General features: G+C 47.9%; 1 protein-coding gene across 4 annotated transcripts in view; it reads left to right on the top strand.

Moving 5' to 3' along the window:
* Positions 1 to 23675, top strand: part of AGAP2 (ArfGAP with GTPase domain, ankyrin repeat and PH domain 2) — a 111185-nt gene that overhangs the window by 72242 nt on the left and 15268 nt on the right. For all 4 annotated transcript variants that reach the window (XM_083599177.1, XM_083599178.1, XM_083599176.1 and 1 more), the window contains exons 2-11: positions 10926 to 10984; positions 12011 to 12098; positions 13421 to 13506; positions 14791 to 14932; positions 16326 to 16460; positions 18640 to 18737; positions 19313 to 19465; positions 20714 to 20800; positions 20913 to 21017; positions 21751 to 21913. In XM_083599177.1, the coding sequence (XP_083455303.1) occupies positions 10926 to 10984; positions 12011 to 12098; positions 13421 to 13506; positions 14791 to 14932; positions 16326 to 16460; positions 18640 to 18737; positions 19313 to 19465; positions 20714 to 20800; positions 20913 to 21017; positions 21751 to 21913 (1116 nt within the window). The remainder of the gene's footprint in view (positions 1 to 10925; positions 10985 to 12010; positions 12099 to 13420; positions 13507 to 14790; positions 14933 to 16325; positions 16461 to 18639; positions 18738 to 19312; positions 19466 to 20713; positions 20801 to 20912; positions 21018 to 21750; positions 21914 to 23675) is intronic.

Raw genomic sequence — 23675 nt, 5'->3', positions numbered from 1 at the left:
CCTACAGGTGTCTCGTTTGGTGGTGGTATGTTTTTGATGCAGCCTCCATGCATAGGTCTTTATGACGCATCATTGCTGGCAAAGCTGGGTAGTAACTTGTTGAATAAGTGAGAGGCTGATTCCTCAATCAGCTGCAGGTTTCCAGGCTTGCTGAGACAGCGTTTTTTATAGCTCTGCTTGGGCAGTTTAATTTACGGGAGCTGCCAGCAGCCCGGGAAAGATGGGCGATAAGAACTGGCTACTTCATTCCCGTTGGCCTGCAGGAGCTCAGACGTAGCTGAGAGGATAATTGCTCCCCTAATAGCAATGGAGCACCACTGCCCTGCATAGAAAGGGGCTCACATGCAGGGCTGCTTTTCATTATTGCTGTTTATCTAAATACTGGGTTGAAATTGGTTTCAGGTTTGTTTGTTTGTCTTCCTAGTTCTCTCTTCCCCACCTTCAAGCCAAAAGCTTTTCTTTCCATTGATTTCTTCAGATATCTGTCCATTTCAACAGGGTGTCTCCCTTCCATGTGGCTTGGCAGCAGGAGGGGTGGCTAATTTGGCAGTTTGAACCCCCCCCAACTGTGCCAGCGGTCATTTTGTAAAATAGGCTATGTGCTCTTTGGCATTTCTTCTCTCTCATAAAACCCCTTGCAAACGACATACCCATCGCCCACAATGGGCTCAGCAACTGGCCAGTCTGCCTGGCAGGCAGCTATACACATGGCTTATCAAGTTCGTACTGATCCTGCTATTAAGGCAAGGTTAGACTGTCTTCCTAAGGCAAACATATTTTGATGGCTACCTGCGTCAGTTTCAAGTCTGGGTGAAAATGCCCTCCGTATTTATTTATTATTACAGTGTTGTCCTCCAAGGAGCTGATGTTCTTCCCCCTCTCCATTTAATCCTCAGAACAACCCTGTCAGGTAAGCCAGGCTGAGGGACCGTGGCTGGCACAGGCACCAATTGCACTCAACATTGGGGAGGCTAATGTCATGCATGCGTGTGACATCATGCGCATCACACGTAGCGTGTGTGATGGCTGTCGCATCAGGAGAGGCTGACCAGGTGTGACATGTGCCTCTCAATGCGACATTTGCCTGCCAGGCCATGTTAGTCTGCACAGCGTCTCCCAAAGACTTCCTGCCAGGCCTCACGGTGGCAGAAGATGACGCACAGCCCAGGGCAACGTCCAGCCGGCCGCCTCTGCCCCCTCAAGATTGGTGAGGGGGTTGAGCCCCATCCCAGTGGACATGGAGGGGGGTGGTAGATGCCTCAGCCCCATGGAGTTGGTGCGCCTGGTGGCTGGCCAGAGGTCACCCAGTGGGTTTCATGGCTGAGTGGGGAATCTGAACCCTGGTTTCCCAGCTCCTGGCTCAACAACACTATTCGCCACTACACTGTACTGGCTCTCACCTGTTCATATCACCTTCTGCTCCTCATTGCTGCTCCCCAGGCAGGTTTCATTCACACTTAGCTTTTGCTCTGCTCTTTCCAGGCACAGATCTGTACTTTAAAGCTGAGCTCCTTCCCTCCCCCCTCTGGAGCGTCCCCTGTGAAAACCCGCTCTTTAAAGTTGAATTGCAACAAATGGCAATTTGAGTTTTCTAGGGATTGCTGTTTTCTCCAGTTGAGCATTAAAGAGAGGGTTTTCACAGAGAAAACTCCAGAGCAAAAAAAGGGGGGGCTCTCTGACATGGAGCGCTGAGGAAAGGTAAGTTTGGATAAGCCCTCAGTTGAGCCTCTGGACCCACTCTGTGTTTTTAACACCGTTTTGGGTTGTTCTGTGGATATTCCACAGATTTCAAGGAGCTGTCCACAGGAATTTTGTTTTTTGAATCAGGCCCAAGCAAAGGGGCTGGAGCACTGGTGCATGGTGCAAACACATGAGCTCTTTAAAAGAGAAAGGTGGCTAGTCTTACTCCAGAGCAACTTGTTCATTCTGATTGTGATTGGAGCAGGATTTCCAGCACCCCTTCTGTGGGTGCTCAGCCACTCGAAGGGAGGTGGGAACACTTTCTGCCTAGAAAGCAAGAGTGGAAGAAAAAGCACCCTGAGGTGTCCTCATGCGGCTTCACAGCACATGATTCTCCTGTGTGTGGGAGAAAGAGAGAGAGAAGGAGAAGGAGCAAACTCCTACACATAAAGGATGTGGGAACTTTAGAGAAGCTCATGGCTTCTCCACATCCCTTTCAACCTGTATCTAATGTTGTTTGCCTCTGCTCATGTTGCTGGAGGGGAAGATTTGAGCGCCCCAGGTTTGAGGATTTGGGGAGCAGAAGATGAATGCCTGTTTGGAAATTGGCTGCTGTTGTCACCTAGACGTGAGGCTCTAGGCTTGAAAGCGTACATCCCTTGCATGCAAGCCGTGGTGCAGCCCTCCTTTTGCAGACAACAAAGGCAGGAAGTGGGCAGTGCTGCCTTAAGAGGCGTCTTCCATATTCTGCCTTGTTGCATCTCCAAGCCCAAGTCTTCAGAAAAGGGGAGAAGCTGCTGCTGCAGGTGGAGGAGGAGGGTGCCAGTATCCTCTACACACACACACACACACACACACACACACACACACACACCTCTCCTTATGTAACATCCTAAGAGGAGAGAACACTGTCAGCCTGGAGCAGTCACTCAAAAGGGAAGCTTCACGCCTGTCACGGGAACTCTTCTTCTCTTCTTTGCAAGAGAATTATGTACGGAGTTTGGGACAGAAGTCGCACTGTGAGTGAGTGCGTGCTTGCATGTGGTAATGGATGCCTGCCAACCACTCTGCCATGATGCCACAACCCTCCCAGGATCTTAAATCAACAGTTCCTCCTCAGGCAATAGAGGCAGCTATATTAACCCTGACTTGTAGTTCTGTACTGTAAGGTAAATTTATTTAGTGCGCTGGCCAGAGGCCAGAGTACTTTGAAAGTATTTGCAGGCCAGAAGAAGAAGAATTTCGCAAATGCAACTAGGCACTTCAAAAAATAGGATTAAATTGAAAGTTAGAGTCAGGGATTGTGCGTATCCATTTTGGGCAAAATGGAAGGTCATAGAAAGAGCAAGAGGCAATCATCATAATGGGATAGTCATCAGCCTCAATTTTCTGCAGCCAAAGACTGCAAAGAGGTCACATGCCTGGTTGTTTTGAAGTCTTTGCCACTCCAAAGATGAGCAAACTTGCCTCTGGTAGACAGAGTAGGAAATTTGACCCAAACCAGTGCTTTAGTAATTTAGGGACAGTACTTACACTAAGGAACAGCCTGGATTGACAATGTAATCATCTACCCATGCCTTGTAGGGCTTAGCTCAGGTGCAATGTGTGTACCTCCCCTCAGCATATTGGGCCTTTCACCCTCTCATAGTGGGTCCAGCAAATGATGTTCACATCCTTATGTTTATGTTTGAGGGCTGGGAAAGAGGTACAGAGATGTTTCCACCTTTGCCTTAATTTTTTTGTTGTTGGCATCCGTCTGTTTCGGAAGAGAATGGAAGAGGGTGCCTTTTGGGGTGAAAAACTGCTGGAAGCAGTGCCTGCTGTGTCTGTAGAGACTGATATGGGAGAGACATGTTTTATTGCAGCTGGAACAGATGAAGGTGTCCAGTTGTGCTACTGCAGATGCACAATGGTGTTTCTTCTCTCTGTGCTCCTCCCAGTGGTCATTTCTTCTCTGGTCACTCTTGTGGATACACAGTCCAATTGATTGTCTCCAGGTGCTGTGGTTGTCTGCAAGGGATTCCCACATGGCAGGGTTAATCTTGCCAACCATCATGTCACTTTTGTAGACATCTCTGTAATTCAGAGTTGGTCTGTCAATAGGCCTGGTGCCTGAAGCCAGCTCCTTGTGGAGCAGGTCTTTGGAGATCCTGCCATCTTCCATTCTGTGGGCATGACCAAGCCAGCATCAACGTCGCTGACACAGCAGTGTGAACATGCTGGGAACGTGGGCTTGGGAGAGCGCATCTTTGTTTGAGGCTCTGTCCTGCCATGTAATGCCCCAGATCTTCCTGATGTAGCGCATGTAGACAGAGGCAGGAGCAGGGAAACTAACAGTATGGTGATGTCGTGTCATGCACTGTGTTAAGCTAGGTGTTTAGCAGGAAAAGAGGAAGAAAAATGTCTAGAGAGCTGGCGACTCCATGTTTTTTCTTAGGTGTATTTTAAAAACAGAGAGAAATAGACTCTTGTCAATGGCCACCTAGACTGTGTACACACCAGTGGTGTAGCATGGGTTGCCAGCACCCAGGGCCGCAAAGAGGGAGGGAAATGGACAGAGTATGCATGCACATTCAACTGCCTAATGGTGTCTGCCTCACCCAGGAGATCGCAGCTACAGAGATCAGAAAAGAAGAGTTGTTCCCTTGTCTGAAGGTCCCTTCCTGGTTCACATGGCGAAACCAGAGGCTAGCAACAGAAGTGTGCAACTGTATTGAGGCAGCACTTGGTATTGGTTTTTTGTGCCCCTAACAGTTTTGTGCCCAGGGCGACTGCCCCTGATGGTACGCTACTGATGTACACACACCATACATTCAAAGCACCTAACTTCCCCCAGTGAATCCTGAGAACTGTAGTTAATCCCTCACAAAGCTACAATTCCTAGAATCCTTAACAAACTACAATTCTCAGGATTCTTTGAGGGGAAAGTCGTGTGCATTAAATGTGTGGTGTGTACACAGCCCCAGTGTGCTTTGTGGCTGAGTGGGGAAATTTGAACCCAGGTTTTCCAAATCCAGACACAACCTGCCTTTCCTTTTGCTTATGAATGTCTGCAAAGTGCTTTATAGTTCATCAATGGCACTGTATACATAATTAAAAACCAAGAGACTGGACATGGATTATGTACATGCTTGAGTCACACCCAAATACATTGCAGCTGTAAAAGTCAAAAGTGTTGTAGCCCCTTAGAAACTGAGGCTGAGGTGATGTAACAACATAAATGTTCCTAAGCTACTTTGGAAAGGGTAATTCAGGAAGGTGCATGTGGCTGGCATACTGCTTAAAACCAGGGTGTACCTTGCCCACATTTTCCCCTATCAGGAAGTCATGTGAAGCTAACCATCAGTTCTTCCCTCCACGGCTTTCTAGAGTGGACGTCCTTTTTTTGGTGTATTGAACAGAGGCACCCTGGGAAAGGGAGGGAGTGAGCTCCCCTCAGCTCTAACAAAAATAAAAATGCAGAAGGGATATGTGCCTTCTGAATGTATGTCCTCCTTCATCACTTCCATATCTATTCAGTTTTCACCAAGAGAAGTTAAGCAGCGTTTATTGTTTGTGTTTCCCAGGGTTCGCGCACACAGTTTTTCTAGCTGAAGGATTGTGTTGGAAACATGCGTGTAAGCTGCAGCGTGCAAATGGCAGATCAAATATCTAACATTCAGCTGTAAAACTGGAGCCAAGTCCTAGAATGGAAAACACCACCCTTATAAGATGGCAGCTGTCCCGATTTATTATTTAGGGTTTATAATTACATTCCTTAATCAATTTGCATCCGCTGAGTAATGCTGCATCATAATGTGTGCATGTAGTAGCAGTTTATGCTGCTTCTGCTCTCCTGTTTTAGGCACCCACTGTGGGGCAGATGCCACAGATACCGTTATCATGAGCAAAGGGCTGTTCCCCCTGGTTATTTGGCTGGTTGACTGACAGCTGACATTGCTGCATCAGAGAGAAGAAAATTAACCCAGTCACCTTTGTTGTGTACTTCAGAGTGTCCCTCCTACCCTGTGCTTAACCTAATGCAGCTGCATCAGACAGAAATTCAACAGGTTACAGCTATGCTGGGGGTGGTTGCACCTGTTGAATTTTTGACCGCTGTATGGCAGAAGGCCGCCAGCAATGGAAGAAGATGGCCATGGTAGTTTGCTGGTGTGAGAGGGAGGGGAAGGTTGGCTGGCTGGCTGGCTAGCGGGTGGCAGCAGGATTAGTCAAATTGCGGAGGGGGTGGCATTGCTTCAAAGTGGGCAACAGCTTTGCCCTTTTGGCTCTGCATCAAAAGGCCAGCAGGGGCTGCTGCACCTTTCCTCGTCCCCCTTTCCTCTTCGGTTACCTTGGTGATGTGTGCAGGGTGCTGCTGCTAAGCAACCGTTTCGTAGTAACACACACAGGGAGAGCGAGAAAAGGCGTGAGCTGTGCTTTTGTGCAGGGCTCCCTTTGCTCAGGTGCATGCAAGGCGAGGGCCGTTCCGCCAGGGAGCCTGCAAAGCCAGCATTGGGGTTCAAACGGAGGAGTTGGCAGGAGGAGGAGGAAACGGCGGCTGTCTCGCCACCCCAACATGTGAGGAGAGGGAGGCCGGCCAGGATGGCTTAAGGTGTGCTTCACACACCACCGGCAGCACAAATTTGCTACCGACCACCAGGTATAGACCAAATTAGTTTCCAGGCCCGATTAAAGTGCTGGTTTTGACCTATAAAGCCTTAAACGGCTTAGGACTGCAACACCTCAAAGACCACCTCTCCCCATATGAACCCACCCAAGACCCTGCAATCATCATCTAAGGCCCTTCTTTGTGTGTCTCCTCCATGAGAGGTCTGGAGTGTGGCGACACGAGAACGGGCCTTTTCTGCAATGGCTTCCTGTTTGTGGAGTGCTCTCCCCAAGGAGGTTCGCCTGGTGCCTCATTATATATTTTTAGCCACCAGGCAAAAACATTCCTCTTTAACCAGGCCTTTGGCTGATTGTGTTGGGGAGGGGGTTGAGTTACTTTTGTCTTTATTTTTATTACGTATTTTATGTTTTTATATTGTGATTTTATGTTGTAACCACCCTGAGACCCGCGGGTATAGGGCAGTATACAAATTTAATAAATAATTGTAATTATAATAATTAATCTGGAGGCATCTCAATGTCACCTGGCTGCTTACACTGGGACGGCTGCAGGGTTTTCTGGGATCAGTGAGATGGAGAAAAAATAGCCTTGAGTCCTGGACTGAAATTTTGTGAGCGTGTTTATTTAAATCGGGGGCAGCCCAACTTTTCATCCCAAGCAGGCTGCAAGAGTATTTTGACACCGAACCCGCCCACTGCCTTGCTGCATATTGTGGGGGAGCAAGCCCTAAATTTGATTCTGGAAAAGTGCTAACTAGGCTTTGGGAGCAAGGCAGGAGGACTCTAGAAGCCTGTCAGAGCCCTCACGCCTCCTTCCCAAAGCCCAGCTCCTTGCTTACCCAGCTTTGGTGTTATGTACTGAAGTTCTCACCCTGGGCCAGCAGGGGGATACTGTAGATAGTTATGCAAATGAAGGATCGAAAGTGACGTTCAGTGATTGGATAGTTTTAGAAAGTTGCTACAGTAACGTTGTACTAGAGCTTTATATAAGCAGGCTGACTGAGCCCTTCAGCTCAGTTCTGTTCTGGCCTCTGAATAAACAAGAGCTGTTTGAAGAATCACTGTGTCGTCTGATATATTCACCCACATCTTAACATTTGGGAAGGCATTGTGGACTCTGGGGGACATCAAATGTTGCCAAGAGCCATCACAAAACGTCCTAAGGGCCACATGTTGGACCAACTTGATTTAGATCATGGGTTGGGAACCTCTGGCCCAGAGACCAGATACAGTCCTCCAAACCCCTCTAGGTGGCCACCAGAACTCCCCCCGGGCCATTTTCCTCACCAGCCCTGCTTCATACAATCCTTGAGTATTTTTGTCTTTCTGGACTGTATCCTTGAGCTCTGATAATGCCCTTTGGTTGTCCGGATGGAGGAAAGAGAGGGATGTATGAGTGTGTGTACATACAAAGAGGATATTTCCATTTGTTGCTCTGCCTACATTTGCCTCTGGCTCCACCTACCACCGCCATGCAGCCCTGGGAATGTTGCCCACAGGGAAATGCGGCCCTTAGGCTGAACATTTTCCTCAACCTCGATTTGAATCCTATCTGCTCTGCCTTTCTGCCTCACTGTTAGGTCCTCATGATGACTATCTGCATGATCAATGAAACATTTTAAAAACATCAATTAAAAATAGTTAATAAACAGGGGGGAGAGCTCTTAACAAAATATCATTCAACAACAAGGGAGTCAGGCAAGATGTCAACAATACAAAATCAAACTCCTCACTTTCCCTTGCCCCAAATGTCAATTGTTTTAATACTCAAAATACATCATTGGGAGTATTGGCTCTTAGGAGGAAGAGTACACTGGTAGAAAATTATTTCAAAACTGATAATAAGCCACTCAGTGAGAATTTATAGCTGAAATTGGATTTTGGTCCAAGATCCCCCTAGACCACATGAGGAATTTAGGGAGGCCAGGAATACATAGTCCTAAATCCACAGTTAGACAGTACTTAAAACCTGGCAAAATTTAATAGCTGACATGGAATGGTGTTGATATCTGGCAGTATTTGATGAATACCTAATACTTTACAGTATCTGACCATTGACATGCAATGGCATTTAGCATTTGCATTTTAAATTTTGGGATAAAATTCCACACTTAAGTACAAATTCAGTGTCAGTATTTCACTTTCAAACTGTGAGCCGCCAAAGTTGAAGTTCTGATTAATTTTAATATTGGCAAATAATTTTAGTGCCTGCACTTGCATCCTTGTCTCTGGAGCTCTTTCCAGAGGTGGTTCCTTCCTTAGTGCCATCTAGCTGCCTGGTTCTCGTTAGTTCTTCCATGGGCAGTCGAAGCCTCAGGTGTGATTTGCCTATTCCCTGTACGTTCAGTGTCAACTGAGCAACAGCACTCCACCAGGGACATCTCTACAGATGGATGTGGGACTCAGAGGGAGGGCTAGTGGTGGTTCTGTTGCTGTCTCTTGGAGTGGAGGAGCTCCATGCCTGGGAAATAAATGTGGCCCTCCAGGTAACTCTGCCTGACACCTGAATCTCTCCCCAGGCCAAGTCCCCTTTCTAGGCCACGCCCCCTCTCTCCAGGCCACACCCTTCACTGTCTGTGCTCAACACCCTCCTTTTGAGTGCTTTTGCCTTGTGGGAATGCGTCCTTGAACTGCAACAATGCCTCTTATTTGTATGTGGCGCATGCATGCGGGGATTGTGGAAATCTCTGGTGCTTTCCTGGTTGGAATGTAGCCTGCTGTGGAAATACGAGACACTTCCATTTTGCCTCTAGCATGTGGCCCCTGGAAAGCTCACCCCAAGGAATGTGGCCCTGAGGCTGCAAAGAAGGTTCCCTACTCCTGCTATAAACAGGCAGACATATAAGCAAGCAATCTGGCCATAGGCACATGTGTATACAGTGGTACCTTGGATTACAGATGCTTCAGGTTACAGACGCCGCTAACCCAGAAATAGTACCTCGGGTTAAGAATTTTGCTTCAGGGTGAGAACAGAAATTGCGCGGCGGCGGGAGCAGGAGGCCCCATTAGCTAAAGTGGTACCTCAGGTTAAGATCAGTTTCAGGTTCAGAATGGACCTGCAGAACGAATTAAGTTCTTAACCCAAGGTACCACTGTATATCTGTTTGTCCTGTCACTTGTTTCTCAAAAGAGAACTGCTGGGCGGTGAAGTCTTCCTGGGAGCTATGCTATGTGACCGCTATCCCTCAAAATGCAGGTGTGTGAAGGCAGGCAATAGCTGGGGGAAACACTCTTTATATGTTCAGAAGCACTTTTTATTAATACTTAAAACATTTAAGGAAAATAGGGGGCAGAGGGCAGTGAGCATTCTCCAGATTAAGACCTCCCAAGATAACCTGTTTATTTGGCACTCATCTTGATTTTGCTTCTGCAAAGCTTGGAGCCTTAGACTATGTTTGGTCTTTGTTTCATTCTGATTTGTTTCTGAGGTGGTTATATAACAATGAGCGCTCATTGGGGTGTTGTCTCGCCTTCCCATTAATCATCTGTGCACCCCATACTTTTCAGTGAATCTCCCTGTTTCTTTCCAAATGGCAAAAAACCCTCTCCCCCCCCCAGTGGATTTGTTGTGCTAGGGTGGCAGAGGCCTTTAATCCACTTTAATTGCACAAACCTAAAGTTCTGGTATGTGCTTGTGTCCCTCCAACAAAATACTGACAGCCTGGAGATACCCTAAGACATATTTTCTATTCCCTTCTGGAACAGGGCAAAAATTAGAATAACAAGAAACATTAAACCAAGATATTTTTTTTTAAAAAAGCAGTAAAACTAGACCAGGTCCTGGGGTTGCCAATACCAGGTTCTCAGCAAAGGGTGCAGAACTCCCAGGCATTTGGTTGGGCATGGAAATCAAAATGCTTCTTTGAGCCTCAGAGTTGGCAACTCAGACCTTGGCTGCAGGTGCCTAAAGAGGGGAAAGTCCTCTTTATATTCCCCTCCTGCCCTCCCACCAATTTTCCCATGGAGCCTGCCAGGACACCTGCTCTGAGCCTTGCTTCCTGACTCCCAGGCAGCTCACATTGGGCCTTAAACTGGCTCTTTATCCCATGGCGGATGCATCCCGCCACTGTGACTCTTGTCCCAGGGACCCTAGATGGGTATTGTGCTCTGTGCCCACCCACTTGCAGCTGCCTTCTCCATTCCTTTGCCACCCCGGAGGTAGCACAAAGGAGAAACTGTTGCGTGTGGGAGAGTCAAAGGGCTAGAGGAGTTGTCCCCACAGAGCAGCTTATGGTACGTGAAGGGGAGAAGCTCATCCCTGCCTGCCTTCTCTGTCCTTCCTCCCCATTCCTCCATCCACACACACAGGCACACATGCCCAGCTGTGCTCCCCAACTTCCTGCCTCCTCAGAAAGCTGCAAACAGCAATCTGGGGGGGGGGGGTGATCTCCAGCTCTGTGTGTAGAGGACCAACTTGTCTTGAGACTGATCTGCTCAGAGCTCTGTGAGCTGTAACCCAGTGGTCCAATGGTGTCTCTGCCGCAAATTCACCACCTGCCCTAGGGCGAATCACGATTTCTCAGCTTCCTCCACCTGCAGTGTGGGAGTGATAAGCTACGCGCCTGTCTCACAGGGCTGTTGCACGGATTATTGAGATTACTAATTTCTTACCTGTCTCTCTTGTTTCCTTTCCTCAGAGGCCGTTGCAAACAGCCAAGAATGGACCCTTGGACGTTCCGTTCCGGAGCTACGACTGGTAGGTTTCTTGATGACCTTTGTCACCTATACATGCACTGAGTATGTATCTGGATATCATAAATGTGTTCCTTACATTGCAAGCTAATGGAGGCCTGCCATCTTTTCCTTCTGCAAATGGACATTCACATCAATGGGCCTATATAAATAACACAGTTCATTTTACTTGTCCATGCTGCATGACATATGGACATTGGTGTCCCTAGGCAACTGCATCAATTTGAGCTGATTCTCTTAGGTAGCTTTGGCACACAGAAAAATCAATTCAAAATTGATTTTATTTATACCTCACCTTTCCTCCAAGGTCAGGGTGGCATTCGTGGTCCCCATCTTCCCCATTTTGTCCTCACAACAACCCTGTGAGGAAGGTTAGGCTGAGAGACAGTGGCTGGCCCAAGATCACCCAGCTTTGAACCTGGGTCTCCCAATTCCCAGTCCACCACTCACTCAAACTCGACTGCACCACACTGAATCAGCCTGACTTATGGTGGCATGAGTGGCCACTTCCACTTCCTGTCTCTCTTCAGGCTTACCTATCCTGCTTTTCTTCCTCGCCACTGGACCTTCTCTGGGGTAGGGATCCTTGAGAGATTTAATCTTTACGAATTCTGATATTTTTAAAAAATGTGCCAAACCAAGTTTGGAAATGAGTGCTTTCAGGAAGAAACTGTTTTAAAAATACATATTAAAATGTGACTTTCCTTGCAGATTTTCTTGCCGATCAATGCAAGAAAAGGACAAATATACCGTAACAGTGGCACAGACCAAAAACATACTGAATGGCCCATGGCTACTCAGGGGGAGCTTCTGCCACGAGGCAACTTCCTCTCATGTTAATTCTGGTTCCAGGCTTGGTGGTGAGGGGGCACTCTTTGGTGAGCGTGTGTGTAGGGGATGGGGGAAAGTTCTGGAACAGTGAGGTCAGCATGTTCCGAAAGCACCTAGAGAGCCATGGGGTTGAGGATGTTGTTGTTGTACTATGTCGAGCTACGCCCTGCCAGTGACTTCTGTTCTTTTGCCTCCGCAGGGTATTCTCGGAACGATCAAGAGTGGGAAATCCGCCCTCGTTCATCGTTACCTGACCGGCTCCTACTTGGGCCTGGAACCTGCAGAGGGTGAGCTGCTTTCCCCTGCCCTGTCCCCAAATTTTAACTCGCTTCTTTGTGCCCTGCCCAATGCACACCTACGCAGTTTTCTTTTCCTCGTAAAGGAGTGGGGAAGTAAGAAAGGAAGACGAGGAAAGTAAACAGAGCAAATTTTGCCTTTTAACTGGAGATGGCAGGGATTGAACCTGGGAACCTACCCCAGCCAGCTATCATCCCCCACGTACAATACTTGTTTCTGAGCCACTGGTTTTCTCCTTCCCATCTCAGGCTTCAGCTATCTGCATGTTCTACACACCCCCACCCCCGGAGGCAGTATTATTATTATTATTATTATTATTATTATTATTATTATTATTATTTAAATTTGTATACTGCACTTCATCCAAAGATCCCAGGGTGGTTCACAACAGCAAAATACAAAATGAGAACACAAGTTACCGTATTTTTCGCTCCAGACCACAAGATGCACCTAGTTTTTGGAGGAGGAAAACAAGGGGGGGGGGGAATTCTGAATCTCAGAAGCCAGAACAGCAAGAGGGATCGCTGCGCAGTGAAAGCATCAATCCCTCTTGCTGTTCTGGCTTCTGGGATAGCTGCGCAGCCTGCATTCGCTCCATAAGATGCACACACATTTCCCCTTACTTTTTAGGAGGGAAAAAGTGAGTCTTATAGAGCAAAAAATACGGTAAATAATGAAACAAAAACAAACCATTAACTCCCTCCCCCACCCCAAAACCCATTTAAAAGGCCATAGAACCTCAATCAGCCAAAGGCCTGATTATAGAGAAACATTTTTGCCTGGCACCTGCAGATATGTAAAGAAGGCCCAGAGCCGCCCAGAGTGCTGGGGAAACCCAGCCAGATGGGCGGGGTATAAATAATAAATTATTATTATTATTATTATTATTATTATTATTATTATTATTATTATCATCATCTCTGGGGAGAGCATCCCACAAATGGGGAGCCACCCCAGAAAAGGCAGGTTCTTCTGTTGCTGCCTCTGGACCTGTCATGGAGGAGGCACACAAAGAAGGGCCTCAGATGATGATCACAGGGGGAGAGACGGTCCTTGAGGTATTGCAGCCTGGGAATCACAGGTGACAAGAGTGCTACTTGTAGGTCCTACTTGTAGGCTTTCCTGGTTGGCCGCTGTGAGAACAGGAAGCGGGACTAGGTGGGCCAATGACCTGACCCAGCGGCACTTTTCTTATGTTGTTACACTGAGCTGTGTTAATTTTCCACTTGGGAGCCATTGCACTGAAAGGACAGCTTTGTTTCTGCTGCTTGGCTGCTCCCCAACCCCAGCTCTGCCTCCTTCTGTTTTTCAGGGGGCCAGTTCAAGAAGGAAGTGGTGGTGGATGGGCAGAGCCACCTCCTGCTGATTCGAGAGGAAGCAGGACCTCCAGATGCCAAGGTAGGCCGAGGAATGTGCGGAGGTCCTTGTGGGGTCCCTTTGGGGCGCTGTGGGCCCTCCCAGGCTGCAGTTCACACTGCGTCAGAAGCTGCATGGAGCATCCTTCAAGAGGATGATGCCAAGAAAAGTTATTATTAAAGTGCCAATTTGGGAATTAAAAGAAGAAGTTGCAAGGCCTCTTGTCCCTGAAATCCTTCTCTTAGCTGAGCCGAGTTGGGGAGCGGGGGGAAGCGACACCTGAGGCAACAGAGAGGAAAGGAGGGGGCTTGGTTCCGCCGCTTACCCTCACAGCTGATTTTATCTGAAATCAGACAGTCGCCCCTCCTCCAATCATGACTTGTGAATGAACTTAAAAGAACTGCACCTGAAATGTCTGGATTCACCATAAACAGCACTACAGAGACCTAATTGCAGGAAACCTGGAAAACAGTAAGCCTGGCATGGTCCGAGGTTCTCCACATAGTTGGGCTTCTGTAGGAATGTAGGTCCTTGGTGGTGCTATGGTCTAAACCACAGAGCCTAGGACTTGCTGATCAGAAGGTCGGCGGTTCGAATCCCCGCGACGGGGTGAGCTCCCGTTGCTCGGTCCCTGCTTCTGCAAACCTAGCAGTTCAAAAGCACAAAGTGCAAGTAGATAAATAGGTACCGCTCCAGCGGGAAGGTAAACGGCATTTCCGTGCGCTGCTCTGGTTCGCCAGAAGCGGCTTAGTCATGCTGGCCGCATGACCCGGAAGCTGTTCGCCGGCTCCCTCGGCCAATAAAGCAAGATGAGCGCCGCAACCCCAGAGTCGTCCGCGACTGGACCTAATGGTCAGGGGTCCCTTTACCTTTACCTTTAGGAATGTAGGAAGCTGCCTTAGCCTATTGGTCCATCTAGCTCTGTATTGTCTACACCAAGTGGCAGCAGCAGTTTCAGGCAGGAGTCTATCCAAGTCACGGAATCATAGAGTTGGAAGGGACCCTGAGGATCATCTAGTCCAACCCCCTGCAATGCAGGAATATGCAGCTATCTCATGTGGGGATTGCACCTTTCACACATGGAGATGCTGGGGACTTCTGCACGCAAGGTAGATTCTCTTCCACTGAGCTATGGCCCCTCCACCACTGAGCTGCCGGTTTTGTATAATTGGAGTGGAGTGGAGGGGATGGGGTAGACCTTAGAACAGTAGCATCCATTCATACTCCTGGTTCCACCCTGACTCAATGCCAAAAACAGAGGAAGAAGGTGTGACACTGTCCCCCCATTGATATGCCTCTCCCTCTCGATTTCCTTCCCGCTTGCAGTTTGCAAACTGGGCAGATGCCGTCATCTTTGTCTTCAGCCTGGAGAACGAGGCCAGTTTTCAAGAACTGACCCAGTACTACGGGTTCCTCACAAACTACCGCGCAGTCTCCGACATGGCTCTCGCGCTTGTGGGCACTCAGGGTGAGTGGGCGAGAGTATCTGCCCTACAGAGAATTTAATCTTGGGGGCATGGGTGGGCGGCAAGGGGCAGTCAGGTGGAGTTCTTCCTTGGGGTCCACCTGAGGCCAACTGGAAGAAGCTTTTGTATTTTCTAGGCTTGCTATTCTGTTTCTTTATACATGAAGAGATTGACAGCCCAGTTAGGACTATAATTATTTCTGCTAGGGGGCTACACAGAGACCCTGCCCCTTTCCCCCTCCCAACCACTTAAAGCTCTGCTCAGACTTTCTCTGGTTTCCGAACTTCCACCATACATTGCCCGCTTACTTTCAAGCCTGTCCTCATTTGTTTAAAGGAACAGCACCCTAGTATCCATTTCTGCATGTGCACAATGCACTCACAGAATGCGTACGCCTGGTGGTTCTGTTAGCCAGGCAAGGAATTCCATTGCAGGACATCTGTTGGTTCTTAGCCTTGACCCAGTGTCTTGGCGTATCCCAGACACCAGACTGGGGGTGGTATGGCCAGGTAAGCCTTTGCTGGATCCAATCCAAAGTTTAGCGTGGCAGCAGCAACAAGCCTGATCCAGCAGGGAAGGTTGCACAGAAACAAAGTTAAGTGCAAGCCGGTTTAGTATTACTAGGTCACCTGTCCAGCTGGGTCAAGATGCCGATGAGAATAGCTGGAGCAGAATAAAGAGGCCAGCTGAGGTCGGAAACCAAGAGGTAGCGGCACACGCTGAAACACAGTCCAGTAGGAACTCTAGTTGTGAGTGTTCATATCACTGGTGGAGAAATGAAAGCACCAAATTGGGACAAGGCAGCACCATAGAAGAAGCAAAATCCGGTCAGTTTTCTAGATCTGTGGCTCCCTCTGTTACTAGGGATGCTGAAGGATTCCAGTGGAAATTGCCAAAATTGGTTGCCCCGTGTCCAGAATGGAAACCAATCCAGTGAATACAAGCGATATTCACTGTTATTATTGTTTCCAGTCTGCAAATGATATGCAATTGGTGGCATTTCCTATCCCACATTTGCATTAAAATGAATAGTGTGGAATAATGCAATAGTAACAGAATTAATTATGTCAAGTTCTGCCACAGAGGACAGGGAGGCAAATAACGTAGGTTTTTTTGGAAGTCAAACTGCGGTGGAAGAGCAACAGCACTGCATGCAGTATACGTGGGTCAGAAAGGAAATTGATACCTTCTTACATCCCAAATAAAACATCAGGGCCATATATAGGAGCATGTTTTCGTGGTGAGGAGATAACACAGCTAAGGCAGAATGAGAATACTTTCCAGTCCAATCCTATGCATGTTTATTCAAAAGCAAGTCCTGTTGATTCCAGGAGATTTCTGTCCAGCTCAGAGATGAAGTGTGTGTGTGTGTCTGTTTTTGCTTCTTCCTTGCAGATAAAATCAGTGCCAGCAACCCACGTGTGATTGAGGATTCCCGAGCCAGAGCTCTGTGCACTGAAATGCGCCGCTGCCTCTACTACGAGACATGTGCCACTTATGGACTCAATGTTGACCGGGTCTTCAATGAAGGTGAGGACTTTTCTGGGATGTGTTCTTGGGAAATTGGATGGGAAGTTGGGTTTCATGGCCACAAGAGCGCCTGTGAACATGAGCCAAGGGAGAACACATTTCAAGACATGGCTAATGCCAAACAAGAGCAGTTCAACCCTGTGTGTAGGGCAAGAGAGTGTGTCCTGGGTTTGCAGACCCTTCAGTGGTGCAAAATTCCTCATGCGATTGGTGCATACGCATGTCCGTCTTCACGTGTGGACATCTTACATGCCTACACAATGCAAACATAAGAAGAGCCCTGCTTGATCGGGCCAAAGGCCCACCCAGTCCAGTCTACTATTTACACAATGGCCAACTAGGTGCCTATAAGACACCCTCAAGCAGGACCAATCTGTCTGCTGCAAAAATGGTGGGTTGTGCAAGGAAGACGTACATATTTGTATACAAGGATGCACCCACTGCACCTGATATAATAGTTTAGATTTGTTTTGTGAGGTATTATTATTATTATTATTATTATTATTATTATTATATTATTATTATTATTATTATGTTGTTGTTGTTGTTGTTGTTGTTGTTGTTGTTGTTGTTGTTGTTGTTGTTGTTGTTCTCTGGCATTATACTTGGTGCTTTAAATGTGTTGCTTCATTCTGTCACTTTGATACCTGTTCTGGGCATGAGGAGAGTGGAAACAGCCATTAAATAAATAAACAGGCAACGGGGGTGTGCCAGGGGCCCCATGGCCCCTCATGTGCTCCATCATATGTGGAGTCTACAGGCCGGTAGAACTGTGATGATAATAATAATAATAATAATAATAATAATAATAATAATAATAATAATTTATTATTTGTACCCCGCCCATCTGGCTGGGCTTCCCCAGCCACTCTGGGCGGCTTCCAAAAAAAAATTAAAATACTGTAATACATCAAACATTAAAAGCTTCCCTAAACAGGGCTGCCTTCAGATGTCTTCTAAAAGTCTGGTAATTGTTGTTCTCTTTGACATCTGGTGGGAGGGCGTTCCACAGGGAGGGCGCCACTACCAAGAAGGCCCTCTGCCTGGTTCCCTGTAAGTTGGCTTCTTGCAGTGAGGGAACCGCCAGAAAGCCCTCGGTGCTGGACCTCATTGTCTGGGTAGAACGATGGGGGTGGAGATGCTCCTTCAGGTATACAGGTATACAGGTATACAGAACTGCTTCTTCTGTGTCAATGGTTGGAGAATCAGTGGCTTGAGGCGGCCATGCTCAAGCCTCTACTGTTCTCGGGAGGTGTGCTCCTGCATAATAAGAATTGGGGCAAGCAGCTTATGTTGTGTATGTGGGGATTTGTTGACTCCAGGACTGACTTCTGTCTACATAGAGGTGTCTGTAGCAGAGAGAGTACACTTTGCAGGCAGTGTGTTACAGGTCAAAAACTTTTCTTGTGTTCAGTTTTGTGGTTGTGGCAGAAACCCTGGTTTGCGACCCAAAGTACTTTTGCTTTCTGCACATCCGGCATACAAGAATATCGAGACTGCCATTTGAGAAGTCTCTGATAGCACCATATATTTATTGGTTTAGGCCAGGGTTGGCAGTTTTGGGGCGCTATGGGTGTTGCTTAAGTCCGACTCCCATGGCCAATGGTTGCGCATGATGAAAGCTGGAGTCCAGCAAGACCTGGCAAGTCACAGGTTCCCCACCCCAGGCTGGACACAGGGAGACCAAGCTCCCCATCACACTTGCACCAGATGATGTGGGACCTGCTTGCACATGGTGTGATCTCATGCTGCAGAAGAGCACATGTGAATAATATGACCAGGTTTGGGGAAGGGGACGCATCACATGTGTATTTCCCACCCAATTGGCACCCTCCCAGCATGGGGCTAATTGCGTGAAGAAAGACCCTTTTCATGAGCCCCTCCTGGATGTGACTCCTATTCTGGTGGATGGGGGGGGTTGTGTCAATGGCCCCAACAGAGAGTTTGTTCAGGGTGTGCATGACCTGGCACTTGCAGGACTGGCAAGTGTGGATGGGATGGGACTCAAAGGGTGTCTGTGGAGCTTGGATGTTGCAGGGTCTGTAGTCATATCCCCTGCAAAGTTTTTTTTCCCTTTCGAGCAGTTATAGCCGATTTCCAATGTGGCAACTGGAGGATCTGAGCAGCCCTACGATTTACAGATATATATATGTATTTTCCTCCCCCCCCCCAACTGCAGTTGCTCAGAAGATTGTAAATATGAAGAAACAGCAGCAGCTCCTTGCATCTTGCAAATCTTTGCCCAGCACTCCCAGCCATTCAGCCGTCTCCACGCCGGTGGGTGGAATCTAACTCGTGCAAGTACATCGCCCTGAATGGGCCCAGTTACGGGAATCAGAGTTTCCTCCTGCTGGAGGCACAGCACCATGAATGGAGAGGGAGGGTGTGAGGCTAAGCCCCATGGATCTAGTGGACCTCCTTGCATGAGCTTCCTCTGTCGGCACTTAGGGCTCGTCGTCCGCACTTCCACTTCTCCTGTGCCTAGAAAGCACGGATCCAAGCGGTTTTTCATTTGTCCCATTGCTTTACCACTGAATCAGAGGAAACATAAATCCACAGAAAAACCTGTTGCCATTGGTTCCAGTTAAGTGGTAAACAGTGGGTTTTCCTGGGGGAAACTGGGAGGACAAGCAGAAGTGTGGACGAAAAAATTCCACAGCCTAGCCATCTCCTTGACAATGCTATTTTTGTATCTGGGGTGCTGTTTTTTTCGTTTGCAAGCATTCAATCACACACGCAGGACCTTTGCCTCTTGATTTCGCGCAGCCAAGGCCCCGCCGGACCTGCGTGTCTGTCTTCCTTTGCTTTTAGGGGCTGGCATAAGTCTGCCTGGTCTTTCCCTCCCCCTCTAGGCAAGTAACGGTGGCCACACGAGCGACTACTCCTCATCCCTTCCTTCCACGCCCAACATCAGCCACCGGGAGCTGCGTGGGGAGGCCACGGCTATAATTGGCACACCCAGCTCCCTGCATCGTGGGACCAAACGCCGAACCAGCCTTTTTGCGGTGAGTTCCAGGGGAGTCCACCAGCCACGGGACAAGGGAGGCCAAAGGGTGGGTGGCCCAGTCCAGGCTGAGGATGGAAGGATCTCTCCATTTCTGGTTCTCTCAGTTTCTCATTTTTCCCATCTTAAATTTGCTTCTCCACCTTTTTGCAGCAATTTGCAAATTACTTTTCTTTTAAAGAGTCTTTGGTGTGGTTTTCTTCTAATAAACACATTTTTAATTCTGTGCTGGCTGAGCTACACGTTTTTGCAATCACGCATTTTTGTACATTATTTTCAGGAACATCTTCATTTCTGTAAGCACGGTTTGGCTAGAAAACTGCATTGCAAAATTCAGATAAATATTTCAAAGGGTAGCTGTGCTTTGGTTCTTACGTTGTTTTGGAAAATGCAAATTTGAGAAATGAAGCTTTAAATGCAAATGGAATCAAATTTCTCCTCCACCCCCTAGTCCAGACTGAAAATAACCCTCCGCTATAAAGGGGCAACGGGTGGCGCTGTGAGTTAAACCACTGAGCCTAGAACTTGCTGATCAGAAGGTCGGCGGTTTGAATCCCCGTGACGGGGTGAGCTCCTGTTGCTCGGTCCCTGCTCTGCCAACTTAGCAGTTCGAAAGCACGTCAAAGTGCAAGTAAATAAATAGGTACCCCTCCAGCGGGAAGGTAAACGGCGTTTCCATGTGCTGCTCTGGTTCACCAGAAGCGGCTTAGTCATGCTGGCCACATGACCCGGAAGCTGTATGCCAGCTCCCTCGGCCAATAAAGCAAGATGAGCGCCGCAACCCCAGAGTCGGTCACGACTGGACCTAATGGTCAGGCGTCCCTTTACCTTTACCTATAAAGGGGCAACATTGTGAACCACAGCAACACCGAGGGATTGGGTAACAGGAGATGGGAAAGTGTTTCTCTATAACACCCTGGATAACCACTGTTGTCAGTCAGAGTAGGCATTACTGGATTAGATGAACAAATAAGGCAGCTCCCCTTGTTTTTGAATCTCTTCTGGGCTCTGCCCTCCTCAACCTTCCCTTCCCAGCTTTGGGCAAGCAATGCCCCACCCCCCCAAAAAACCCATGCTTTGTTGTTTCAACTGTAACATCACTTTGCCCGAACGATGGTTTGTAAATTAGCTTCAAGCCATAGTTTACAGATTCATGTTGCTGGCTATTTTGCAAGGCATGTTTTGTGAAGGCATAATGGCAAACCATGGTTGGACGTTACCTTTGAACCCCAGCTGTGTCTCTTTGCAGAATCGCAGAGGGAGTGACAGCGAGAAGCGGAGCCTGGACAGCAGAGGGGACAACACGGGAAGTGGCCGAGCCATACCCATCAAACAGGTGACCTCCTTATATTTGTCCTGGCAACTATTTGCCTGGCCTCTGAACCCTCGGTTGCAAGAGTCCAGGCACCGTCGGTAACCCCCGGCCTTCACCGCCTCTCTCCCATTAGAGTTTCCTGCTGAAACGAAGCGGCAATTCTCTGAACAAGGAGTGGAAGAAAAAATACGTGACTCTCTCCAGCAATGGGCTTCTCTTCTATCACCCCAGCATTAATGTAAGTGCGCCATGTACTCCAGCTTCCATCAGCTCCAAACACACCAGGGCTCGGCTAGTCGCATTGTCAAGTCCTACACATTACCATCTAAAGGCAGCAGACTGCAATAAAACCACAAAATGTGTATGAGGGAGATATCCAACAGATCATGGCCAGATTGGAAAATAGACATATGGATTAGATCACATTTCTACAGACCGTTCTGAGCCTGGTCCACTTACGCTTACGTTGTTGCTGTTGCTGTTGCTAGGGGCTTTCTTTGTTTTGTTTTGGAGTTTTTATTTGCAAGGTAATCCCAGGGCTTTCTGGCTCTTGCCCACCCCCTTTTCTTTTTACAAAACATTTCTAGCTGATTAGAGATGCTAGAAAGCGTGGTACTTGGGACATTCATTCAAAGGTTTCAAGTAAAAGGCCCCAGGAAGTGGCCGCATGTGATGCCATAGCACCAGTCTCTGGGCAATGGGGTGAAGAAATAGATGTGTGCTTCCAGCAGGTGCATTTTAAAAGTGTGTGGTTTTTTTTCCAGATTTCACCTAAAAATCCACACAATCACTTGGTGTAACAGACCTGCTAGTCTACTTGTGTGCAAGGGACACAGAGACTGGGTGCATACCGTTCTGTCCATCCCTACCAGTGTCCAAAACAGCTGCACTATTCTGTATGTATGTGCATGTGATCCATTCTCCTAATTCCCGCCCCACCCAAAAAGAATCTGGTCTTCGTGCCTTTGCAGGACTATATCCATAGCAGCCACGGCAAAGAAATGGACCTGCTCCGCACCACCGTCAAGGTGCCCGGCAAACGCCCACCCAGAGCCATCTCTGCCTGTGGCACCTCCTCGAGCATCAACGGTTTGGTCAAAGACGTGAGCAGCGTAGGAGTTGGGGACACCAGCAGTAAGTGGCTTGTTCCCACATCATGGGCATAGCAGATTGAGGATGGGAGCGCACTGCAGCGGTTGTATCTCCTGACATTAACAAAAAAACCCCAAAGCCTTTCAAGTTGCTGGGCTAGGAGCGGGAGAGGATTTTTAACTTCAACAGGAGACCCCGAGTGCTTTGTTCCTGTGGGAATGTTCAGGGATGCAGGAGAGGATATATTGTGAGATTATATCCTTATCCAACTTGTGCTAACAAGTTCCCAAAATATCAGCAGAGTTAGACATTCCCCTTTTTAAGTTCGCAACGGTAACGTGTGCTCTGGTTCGCTAGAACCTCTATAATAATTACTCTGGGATCCTATTGTGAACAGAACGTGAGTAAACTCTTTTATACCCTTTGTTCCCTCTTAAAATACAAGACATGACACAGTCTTTCATAAAAGTATAAAAGAGTTTACTCACGTTCTGTTCACAATAGGATCCCAGAAGGCAGACAGGCTAAAAAAGGTAAAATACATTTAGAATCTATCTTATAGGAAGATAGTCCTATCCTCCTCTCTTGGCTGGGAGCCAAGAGGTCATCTTTAGCAGATGTTGCTTCTTCAAAGATGAGAAGAGAGAGCAAGAGAGAGATGGCTGTCCTGCCCTGTGCTTTTATCATTACCTGCACAGGTGAGGCCACACCCACCTCTGGTCACATGCGGCAGAAGTCTGTCCCAGGCAGTTTACCTGCTGGCTGGACAGACATCCCTCCCCATGTCTTAACACGTACACTCTAGAAATGTTGTACAGTGGTACCTCGCAAGACGAAATTAATTCGTTCCGCGAGTCTTTTCGTCTTGCGAGGTTTTTCGTCTTGCGAAGCACGGTCAGTCGCAACTGCACCTCTTCAAGCGGTTTTAAGAAAAAGGAAACAAACTCGCAAGACGTTTTCGTCTTGCGAAGCAAGCCCATAGGGAAATTCATCTTGCGAAGCAACTCAAAAAACGTCTTGCGAGTTTTTCGTCTTCCGAGACATTCGTCTTGCAAGGTACCACTGTAATTTACGGCTCCTGTGTTTTACATCCCACAGTTCCCTCCCTGCCCCAGCACCTTTAGGATCACACTACAACACACTGAGTGTCACGTGTGGCCTGGACATCCTAGCTAGGCAGGCTGATGCCTCAGTGTGAGACTCAAATGGGGTTTCTTGGGCAGCAACAGCACAAAAATCAGAGCTCTGACACTTGCAGGCTTGCCAGGGAAGGAATACTTGCATGGTGTTTGGCTGTGTAGGTGTGTGTATAATTACTGCTTGTTAGTTCACACTCCCGATACGTTGTGTTTTCTTTATTTGCAATTCTCTGAGATTCCAGCCACTCGGGAAGCCAAGCGTCCCCCCCCTCCCTTTGCACTATGATGTTGATGCACTCACACTTTTGTTTAACCTTAATTAGTAACAGCCAAGGAAGGGTGTAACAGAAGGAAATCATGAAAAACAACAAAATAGTGTTTTTAACGAAGGGCTGGCTCAGCTATGACACGCCTTCCTACATGGGAAAAACCCTCGTATGGGGGGGGGGGAGAGAGAGAAACCCACATGTCATGCATGATGGTTGAACATGTGTCTCTTTCTCTGTCCATGTGCATGCTGTCATGACAGGCCAGATTGCACATGCCATGTGCTGGGAAACTGGTGTGTGTGAGATTGTCAGATAATCTGTCTGTGAGTATTTAATGCTTTGCATGTGAGAAAGTTTGAAGTGGCTTCCTCTTGAAATATTTTTATTCTACTGATA

This window comes from Podarcis filfolensis (assembly GCF_964270895.1).
Source record: "Podarcis filfolensis genome assembly, chromosome: 2".
Taxonomy (NCBI): domain Eukaryota; kingdom Metazoa; phylum Chordata; class Lepidosauria; order Squamata; family Lacertidae; genus Podarcis; species Podarcis filfolensis.
The sequence above is the reverse complement of the archived record's forward strand: the minus strand, read 5'-3'. Positions and strand labels throughout refer to the sequence as shown.